The 10,215-nt window shown below is 53.4% G+C and overlaps 1 protein-coding gene across 1 annotated transcript; it reads left to right on the top strand.

Annotated features, from left to right (window-relative positions):
- Positions 1-131: 131 nt before the first annotated feature.
- LOC103583543 (bile salt-activated lipase-like) lies at positions 132-3,766 on the top strand (the record flags this gene model as incomplete). Its single annotated transcript, XM_008564832.1, has 6 exons — positions 132-239; positions 396-513; positions 1,833-2,019; positions 2,187-2,390; positions 2,901-3,098; positions 3,388-3,766. Coding segments are annotated over 6 exons (1,194 nt in total), but the record flags the coding sequence as incomplete, so codon positions are not given.
- Positions 3,767-10,215: the final 6,449 nt, after the last annotated feature.

Raw genomic sequence — 10,215 nt, 5'->3', positions numbered from 1 at the left:
GAGCCAACAGGGGTGGGGAGGGTGGGAGGAGAGGAGAGGGGCTGGAGCTGATGTGCTGGGGTGTCCTTGCCCGGGCCTGGGGTGGGCAGGGCAGGGTATGGCCTTGGTGACTGGACTTCCGGGTGCTGCAGACCCTCTCCCCCTACAACAAGGGCCTCATCCGACGAGCCATCAGCCAGAGTGGTGTGGCACTGAGCCCCTGGGTCATCCAGAAGAACCCACTCTTCTGGGCCAGAAAGGTAAGCAGAGGGCAGGGGAAGAGGCTCGGTTTAGATGCCCGGGCAAGGGGCCCTGCCCATGTCCATTCTCTGTCCTGGATTCTGTCCTTGCCCCCAAATCGTTCTGTACCCTAAGCACTGACCTTGCCTACCTCCCTACCCTGCCCCTGCCCCCAGGTTGCCGAGAAGGTGGGCTGCCCCGTGGATGACACCGCCAGGATGGCCAGGTGTCTGAAGGTGACCGACCCCCGTGCCCTGACGCTGGCCTATAAGATGCCCCTGGCAGGCATGGAGTGTGAGTGGGTGCTGCTGGGGGAAGGAAGGGGAGCTGGGTGGGGAGGGCGCTGCTGGGCAGGGCCCTGCTTCTGGAGAAGAGAGGAAGGTGCCAGGCTGACATGTCCCTGTCACCAACTGGCGTCCCTAGGCAACGTGCCACCCCCTGCCACCACGGGCCTCAGTGGCCCCAGCCGTAAGGGGGAGGGGTGCGGTCCTTTCTTCTCCTCGTCCGTGAGTCATGGAGGTCCCCCTGGAGGAGCCGACGAGCTTTGGGCCCGCTCCCTCTAGCAGGGCACACGCGTGCTGCAGTTGGCACGCAGCTTTAGGGAGACCCAGTCCTCAGGCCAGGCCTCCATGCAGCCGGCCTGCTTCCCTCCTTCTCCCACCTGCCGACGCGGACTGAGCCCCACTGCAGCACTGGCCCTTCCTGCTGGGCTATTCTACACCTGAGAGGCTTGGGGACCCCATCAGCAAACACCTAGGAGTGTCAGCCGCTCCCGCCTGGTGCTGGGCTTCTCTCCTGCTCATTCCTCCAAGGCAGAGAGCAGTGGAGCCCCGGCATGTGCATCTTTACCTGAAGTGAATGAAACCGTGAGTGCCAGGCAAGACGGGCCCACGCAGCCAGCACAGCCCCGGTGCCAACCTGCTGTTTCGTCCGGAGCTCAGCTGGAAGAGAAAGGGCTGTGTGGGGCCGAATGAAAGCCGGCGCGGCCACCTGCCCTGTGCCAGCTGCGCGGTCCTCCAGGGCCTGGTTCAGGGGGTCCCGAGGGCAATGCAGGCCACACACAGGTTTTGGCTCACAGACTAGAACCCAGCCCTGAGAGAGGGGGGCCTCCGTCTCCATCCGTCCCCCCAACTGCTTCTAGGTCTTCCTCCCTCCTGATTTAGGTCCAGCAAGAAGACAGGGAGAGAAGGGTGGGGGGCTGATGCTGAAGCAAGGGGACAGCCCGGCCCCTGGACCAGTAGCTCTCAACCTGGCACATTCAGCAAGTCTGTAGACGTTTTTGATGGTCACAGCTGGGGAGGGAGGTGCTACTGGAACCTGGTGGCTGGACACCAGGGATTCTGCTCAATACCCTACACTGCACAGGACAGCCCACACCCCACCTAGAATTACCAGTTTAATTCACTTCAGGGAAAGATGCAAAGGATGGGGTTCCATTGCTCTCTGACTTAGAGGAATGAGCAGGACGGAAGCCCCAAGTGTCCTTACTGAGGTAGAGAAACCCTGGTCCAGATCTGAGAGGGAAGATCTCCAGCTCCAGCCCCAAGAGGCCAAGGGGAGGGTCAGGCAGACACCGGGAGGGACAAGGACCTGTGGCTCCCCCCGCCCTGCAGACCCCATGCTGCACTACCTGGGCTTCATCCCTGTCATCGATGGAGACTTCATCCCTGATGACCCTGTCAACCTGTACGCCAATGCTGCTGACATCGACTACATAGCAGGCACCAACAACATGGACGGCCACATATTTGCCACCATCGACATGCCGGCCATCGACAGGACCAACAAGGTTGTCACAGAGTAAGCAGGGGGCACAGGACCCAGAAGCAACACGTGAATGAATGAGCCTGGTGGGAGGCATCTGCAGAGGGTTGGAAGTGAGGAAGTTAGCACCGTATCAAGGGGGTGTGCAGACACCCTCCCGCTGGCTTTGAGGGGACGGTCCAGTGCCTGCTTGGTCCCTGCAGGGAGGACTTCTACAAGCTAGTCAAAGGGCTCACCATCACGAAGGGGCTCAGAGGCGCCAACGCCACCTTTGACGTCTACACCAAGCCCTGGGCCCAGGACCCATCGGAGGAGAAGAAGAAGAAGACCGTGGTGGACTTTGAGACTGACGTCCTCTTCCTGGTGCCCACGGAGATCGCCCTGGCCCAGCACAGAGCCAACGCCAAGTGAGGATCTGGCAGGGGTGGCTCCCCGGGGGGCCGCTGCACCCTCCTGCTGAGGCCTCTCAGCCAAGCCATAGGTCTAGCTCTGAGTTTCCTATCAGTCAAGACAAAAAGAGAAACAGCTGAGGGCATAAACCTCATTCAATCAAAGGCAAAATGCAGGTTCACTTGGAGAGAAAAAAGTCTTTTTTATGGGGGGGTGTGGAAGAGCAGCCGGCCGGTGCAGGGATTGAGCACGGACCTCGGTGTTATCCACGCCACACTCTCACTTAACAAAAAATCTTTCCCGATACTGCAAAAGAGGAGAAAGATGCCTAAAAACATTTCGTAGAGGCCAAGTGTGAACAATTGAAATCATAGAATCCATGAATCCGTGCAGGCGGCCTGCGGCTCTCCCTGCTGGGTGGCAGGTCTGTCTCCTCGTGAGCCTGCGGGAGCCGCCCACCTTCCCCGCTGTCCCCGGCCTCCCTCCGGGGCCCCCTGCCAACCTGGGCCATCTCTCCTCCCCCTCAGGGGTGCCAAGACCTACAGCTACCTGTTTGCCCATCCCTCTCGGATGCCCGTCTACCCCAAGTGGGTGGGTGCCGACCACACCGACGACATCCAGTACGTCTTCGGGAAGCCCTTCTCCACCCCCCTGGGCTACCGGCTCCAAGACAGGACTGTCTCCAAGGCCATGATCGCCTACTGGACCAACTTCGCCAGAACTGGGTAAGGCGTGGGTTGAGCCCAGGGCCAAGAGCAGTAAACACTAGGGCCTCCTGCCACCGTGGCCCTGCACCTTGGGTTCCGGTCCCTGTTCCCTCTCTTGCCAGCTGGGAGATTTTAGGCAAGTTGCTTACCCTCCCAGAGCCTCGCTGTCCCCCCGTGTACATGAGCATAAGAGGCCACACACACGACCCTAGAAGGTGCTGCGATGCCTGGGGTCAGCTTGAAGGCAGACACAGGCCTCCAGCCTCCTAGGAGTCCTGTCTCCGCCCCACCTCTTTTCACTCTGCAGGGACCCCAACATGGGCCACTCGGCCGTGCCCACCCACTGGGATCCCTACACCGCAGAGAACGGTGACTACTTGGAGATCACCAAGAAGATGGATGACAGCTCCATGAAGCACCACCTGAGGACCGGCTACCTGCAGTACTGGACCCTGACCTACCAGGCGCTGCCCACGGTGGCCGGCCAGGAGGCCACCCCTGTGCCCCCCTTGGGCAACTTGGAGGCCACCCCTGCACCCCCCTGGGGCGACTCAGAGGCCACCCCCAGACCCCCCACTGGTAACTTGGAGGCCACCTCTGTGCCCCCAGAGGGTGACTCGGAGGCCACCCCTGCACCTGCAGAGGATGACTTGGAGGCCACCCCTGTGTCCCCAGAGGGCGACTGAGAGGGCACACCTGCGCCTGCCCCTCAGCCCCCCCTTGAGTGACTTGGAGGCTATCCCCGCCCCCCCAGCAAGTGACTCCGAGGCCACCCCCTACCCCCTCAGAGGGCGACTCTGAGGCCATGCTCATGTCCCCCTTGGGCGACTTGGAAGCCACCCCTGCGCACCCCACGGGCAACTCAGGGGGCTCAGATGCCCATAATCATTGGTTTCCAGCATCCCACAAACCTCAGCCCCCAAAAGCCACAAGGGTGGGCCCCCAGGGGCCCACCTCCCCTCCTGAGCTCTTCCCAAATAAAACCTCATCTCTCTGTGTATCGTCTGTCTTTGCTCCCGTGACCCCCGGACTGGGATTCAGGCACAGGTCACTCCAAAGCCTGCTTCGTCCCCTGCACCAAGCTGCTGGCTCCCAAGGGGTTGGGCTGTGGTAGGCAGTGGCCTCCTCTGGACCAGCAGAGCCAGCCATGCCCCAGCCCTCCGGAGTGCAGGAGTGACGTCTGTGTTCTAACTGGGGTCTGGGGAACTCACTTGGAAAGAGAAATGGATTCTGCTCCTCCAGCCGGGTTCAAGTCAGAGATCACACAGGAAGGTCAGAAGCAGAGTATGCCAAGGGTGCAGGGTGGTGGATGTCCTGGTCCCCACCAGGTGCAGGCCCCTGGGCAGTGTCCGATGGCCCTGGCAGAGTTGGCAGGACGTGGGCAGAAGTGTGGGCCTCATGTGGCCTTGTGAGGAGGGCTCTGTGTACACCCTCCTTGTAGACATTTATAGATATTTACAGGGAATGAGGCCCTGGGGGGGGGGGGATCACGTGCCTAAGGTCACCCAGAGCAAGGATTCAAGCCCGGGTCTATGACTGCAAAGCCAGTGCTGGGAACACAGCGGGTTCTTCCTCCCCACCCCTCACTCTCAAAGGGGGAGAGTGCCCCTGTGGGGCAGGGTGGAGGCTCAGAGGCCAGAGAAGAGACTCCAGAGTCCCGATCCGCTCAGCCTGGGTGTGTGTGTGTGGTGGCAGCAGCCCCCGGAGGACCAGCCGGCTACTCTCTCTGCCCCTCCAGGGGCTCCAAGTCCTGTGGCCCCATGCAGCAGAGGAGCAGGGGGCACCCGGCCATCCTGTAACCACATGGGCTACCCTGGGCTTCTTGGTTTGGCCCAGGGGTCTTGGGTAAAGAGAGGACTCCCTGTTAAAGACTAAGTGAGACAGACCATGCCCCCTGTGACGTGGGCCTCTCCTGGTGACTGCCCCTTCTTCTGCCACATTGCAACTAACAAGACTTATGAAGTGTTTCCACCTGCTGGGTCTGCTCCCAGGAGCCTCCCAGCACTGTGAGAGAAACCCCTTGGACCCCAGGGCCCCTCTGTAGCCCTTGCACCTGCACTTCTCTCTCCGGGGAAAGCACAGTCATACCTACCGGTCATTCAGAAGGTCACATCCCTAGATGGTTGGTCCACGTTGGAAGGGCCTGGCTGTCGGGATCCATGTGTGTGTGTTCAGCCTCTGGGCTGCACCCAAAAGGCCTCCCTGGCAGAGGTGGGCCCTGTTGTGTGTCTGGGTGACACCAACAGCTGTCCAGAAGGAAAGGATAAGTCAGAGTTGCTCCGCAATCTGTCTGGCTCTTGCCTTTACAGACTCTCTCCAAGGGATGACGTTGAAAATACTCACGCGGTTCAGGCTGGAGGCTGTCCAGGATTCTGACTGCCACCTGACAGCCAGGTGCTAACCCATTAGCTCCTGATCTTGGAGAGCTCAGGACAAAGCTTTTTCCCACCCCGATGGGATGCATCTCAGGATTTCAGGGGTAAGGCTGTATCCTCGCATGCCTGTGGATCATCAGTGCCCTCCCACTGTGACATAACCACAGCCCAGACTGTGGACAAAGAACAGTCACCTGAGGGAGATGCAAGCTCTAAGGGCGCAGGGCCAAGTGATCCTTATAGGACAAGCTGATGCCAACACAACTGAGTCATAAACAGGATCGCCGAGACAGTGGACCTCAGAATCACACGGCCCTGGTCTTCAACCTGGCCATCGAGGGGTAATGTCGGCGTCTGGCAGGAGTCAACACACTTATCCTGACAAACCAGCACTCGCACAGCCTCCATGAGGCTCCAGCCAGGAGGAATGGCCATGAGGTGCCTGGCAGAGGGGCTGGGGCCTTCTGGGGGCATTTCTGAGTTAAATTAATCGTACAAGGAGTCGCAGGATGCTGGAAATCCTGGTTCACAGGAGCAGGAATGCTTAGGGAACAAAGTCCGCTGTATGTATTTGCTGCATCACAAATCCTCCCGCAGACATGCAATAAGCAGGAAAAGGAATTCTGGGGTCAGAAGCAAGGATTCCAGGAGGATTCCGATTAAAGGGGAAGGGCTGATCATGGGTCTCCAGGAGGCTGAGGAGGCTAAGTCCTGCCTGCCCGCCGGCCAACCCTCGTCCTCTGGCCATTTCTTTGCCGCATGGTACATTTGATCTCATATAATTTCCCTACTTAGTGCTGGCTGAATTCTAGTTTGACCTTGAAATCCACAAGTTCCTAATTGCTGGTCCAAAGAAACCCCAGCAAGACAAGCAGAAAAGATTCCTTTTCCTCCAAAGCTGTAGAAAGGCAGCTACTGTCCTGGGTCAGGAAACGGTTCTTGCAAATGGTATTTTTTAAAAATTGTGGTAAAAGACATATAACTTATGCTAATTTCACTATTTTTAAAAGTAGAATTAAGTGGCATTAATTCCATTTACTGTCGTGCAATCATCACCACTATCTATTTCCAAAACTTCTTCATCACCTCAAACGGCAGCTCTGCCTCCATTAAACAGAAACTCGCCATTTCCCCCTCCCCCCAGCCCCTGGTAACCTCTGTTCTCTGTCTCTGCACTTGTGTATTCGAGATGTTTCTTACAAGTGGAATCACGTCCTCAAGGTCTGTCCACATCGTAGTTGCATCAGTACTCCATCTGTCTTATGGCTGAATGATACTCCATCGTCCGCTGTCAGCATTCAGTGGTGCAGTGTCCTCTTACAATCCTTTTCATTTGTCTGGATGATAGTAACGTTCCCACTTTCATTTCAAATTTTAGTAAACTGAGTCTTCTCTTTTTGTCAATCCAGATAAAGGTTTGTCAATTTTGTTGCTCTTGTCAAAGAACTGACTTTTGAGGGCCGGCTCATGGCTCACTCGGTAGAGTGCGGTGCTGATAACACCAAGGCCATGGGTTCGGATCCTTATATGGGGATGGCCGGTTAGCTCACTTGGGAGAGTGTGGTGCTGACAACACCAAGTCAAGGGTTAAGATCCCCTTACCAGTCATCTTTTTTTAAAAAAAGAAGAGTGTGCATTCTGCTGTTGTTGGTTTGAGTGTTCTGTATATGTCTGCTGGGTCTCATCAGTTTACAGTGTTGTTCAAGTCCTCTCTTCCCTTATAGATCTCTGTCTGGTTAATCTGTCCATTATTGGAAGTGAGGTATTGAAGTCTACAATGGTGTATTTTTCCCTTTAATTTTGTTGATTTTTGCTTCCTATATTTTGCGGATGTTATTAGGTGTGTATGTTTACAATTGCTGTATCTTCTTGATAAATTGAATCTTTTATTAATATATACTGACATTCCTTGTCATTTGTTACCTTTTTGACTTCAGATCTAATTTACATGAAAATAATAGTCATTATTAAAATATACTATTTTCATGGAATATCTTTTTCCAACCTTTTGTATCTTTGTATTCAAAATGAGTCTTCTTGAATACAGAGTACAGATAGGTTATGTTTCTAAAATTCATTCTGCCAATCTCTGTCTTTAATCTGGAGAGTTTAACCCATTAGCATTTACAGTAATTACTGAGAAGGCAGGCCTTACTTCTGCCATTTAGCTATTTGTTTTGTTTGTCTTTTATCTTTTTGTCCTCAATTCTCCCATTATTGCCTTTTATGAATGTAGCTGATTTTTTTTGGAGTGCTTCATTTTGATTCCCTTCTTCTTTCCTTTTGGGTATACGTTTTAGTTATTTTCTTAGTGATTACCTTTGGGATTACAACTAACATCTTAAATTTAACAACAATCTAGTTTGAATAATACCAGCTTAGTTTCAGGAGTATACAAATACTCTGCTCTTACACATCTTCAATCCACCCTTTATATTGTCATTGTTGCAGATTGTATCTTTATACACTGTGTTCTTGTTAATATGGAATTATAATTAGGTTTCTAAATTTTACTTTTAAATCATATAGAAAAAGAGTTAAAAATCCAAAGTCCAACAATACTGGCTTTTCTAATTACCTATTAGTTGCCTCTGTCAGTGTTCTTTAGTTTTTCATATGGCTTTGAGTTTCTGCTTAGTGTTCTTTCATTTCAGCCCGAAGGACTCCCTTTAGCATTTCTTGTAAGGCAGGTCTGCTAATAACAAACTCCCTTAACTTTTGTTTATCTGGGAATGTCTTAATTTCTCCTTCATCCTTAAAGAATGTTTTGGCTTTTTCTTTCAGCACTTTATATATGTCATCCCACTGCCTTCTGGACCCCATGGTTTCTGATGAGAAATCAGCTGTTAATCTTATTGAGGCTCCCATGTACGTCATGCATCACTTCTTTGTTGCTGCTTTTAAGATTTTCTCTTTGCCTTTTGACAATTTTACTACAATGTGTTTTGATGTGGATCTCTTTGAGTTTATCTTGTTTGAAATTCATTGAACTTCTTGGATGTGTTGATTTATGCCTTTCAACAAATTTGGGAAATTTTTGACCATTTTCCTTTTCTTTCTTTCTTTCTTTTTTTTTTAAAGATGACCGGTAAGGGGATCTTAACCCTTGACTTGGTGTTGTCAGCACGACGCTCTCCCAAGTGAGCCACAGGCTGGCCCTTGACTATTTCTTTAGTCTCTCTGCCTTTCTCTTTTTCTGAACTCTCATTTTGTGTATTTTGGTATATATTGATGGGACACCATCAAATATACTAAAGCAGAACCTCTAGTTCTGTTCACCTTTCTTCATTCTTTTTCTTTTATTTAATTTTAATTTTTACTTTTTTAAATTTATTAAATCAAAATTGATTATACATATTTTTGGGGTTGAACATTGAGATATGTTGATTAAATCAATATTACTAGCATACATATTGTTACAAATTGTAATTATTCTTTATACCCCTTGTCCAACCTCTCCCCTTCCCCCATTTCCTCCCCCTCCCCCCTCTAATTACCCTAGATTTCTTCTCTCCTTCTGAAAGAATAATGGCTACTCTGTTAACTTGTTGCCTAGATGATCTGCCCAATGCTGAGAGATGTGATCAGGTCCCCAATATTATCACAGAGCAGATGCTTCTTCTGTCACTCTGAAATGGGTTTTGTGGAAAGAGACATCCTCTTCTTTTCTTCGTCTCTGCTGGTGACTCTTCTTGTGTGAATGCACTCCAGTGGTTGCCGGACCATCTACATGATGGCTGTGGTGTCTAGCTGCTTTTGCAGCAGTCATGGTTATTGTGGTGGCTGTGGTGGGCCACCCACGTGGAGATGTTTTTGGCATGCTCCTTGGCACTGGTGGTATGCCTGGTTGTGGGGTGTGTTTGGTCCCCTCCTCCATGCCTCTGGTCCCTGGGCAGACCCCGAGGTACTGGTACAGTGTGCCTGGTTGTGGGAGGAGGGCCCAGTCCCCTTCTCCATGACTCAGGTACCCAGGTGGGCCCCGAGGTGCTGGCATGGTGTCCTTGGTTGTGGGAGAGAGGTCCAGTCCCCTTCTCCTTGCCTTGGGTCCCTGGATGGGCCCTGAGGTACTGGCATAGTGTGCCTTGTTGTGGGAGGAAGGTCTGGTTCCTGGCTCCATGCCTCGGGTCACTGGGTGGGACCCAAGGCACTGGCTTGGTGTACCTGGTTGTGGGAGAGAGGTCCAGTCCCTTTCTCCATTCCCCGGGTCCCTGGGTGGGCTCCGAGGTGCTGACATGTTGTGCCTGGTTGTGGGAGGGAGGTCCAGTCTCCTTCTCCACACCTCAGGTCCCAGGTGGGCCCCGAAGTGGTGGGGTGTGCCTGGTTGTGGGAGAGAGGTCCATTCCCCTTCTCCTTGCCTCAGGTCCCCAGGCAGGCTCCAAGGTGTTGGCATGGTGTGCCTGGCTGTGGGAGGGTGATCCAGTCCCCTTCTCCATGCCTCGGGTCCATGGGTGGGTCCCGAGGCACTGGCTTGGTGTGCCTGGTTGTGGGAGAGAGGTCCAGTCCCCTTCTCCTTGCCCTGGGTCCCTGGGTGGGCTCTGAGGTGCTGGCATGTTGTGCCTGGTTGTGGGAGGGAGGTCCAGTCCCTTTCTCCACACCTCAGGTCCCTGGGTGGGCCCTGAAGTGCTGGTGCAGTTTTCCTGGAAGTGAGAGTGGGGTCCAGTCCCCAGATCCAAGCCTCCAGTTCCCAGGCAGGCCCCATGGTGCTGGTGGTGTGCCTGGGCCAGAACTAATTTTTTGTCCTTTGCTTCTTTTTTTTTTTT

This window comes from Galeopterus variegatus, unplaced genomic scaffold, assembly GCF_000696425.1.
Source record: "Galeopterus variegatus unplaced genomic scaffold, G_variegatus-3.0.2 Scaffold24107, whole genome shotgun sequence".
Lineage (NCBI taxonomy): Eukaryota > Metazoa > Chordata > Mammalia > Dermoptera > Cynocephalidae > Galeopterus > Galeopterus variegatus.
The sequence above is the reverse complement of the archived record's forward strand: the minus strand, read 5'-3'. Positions and strand labels throughout refer to the sequence as shown.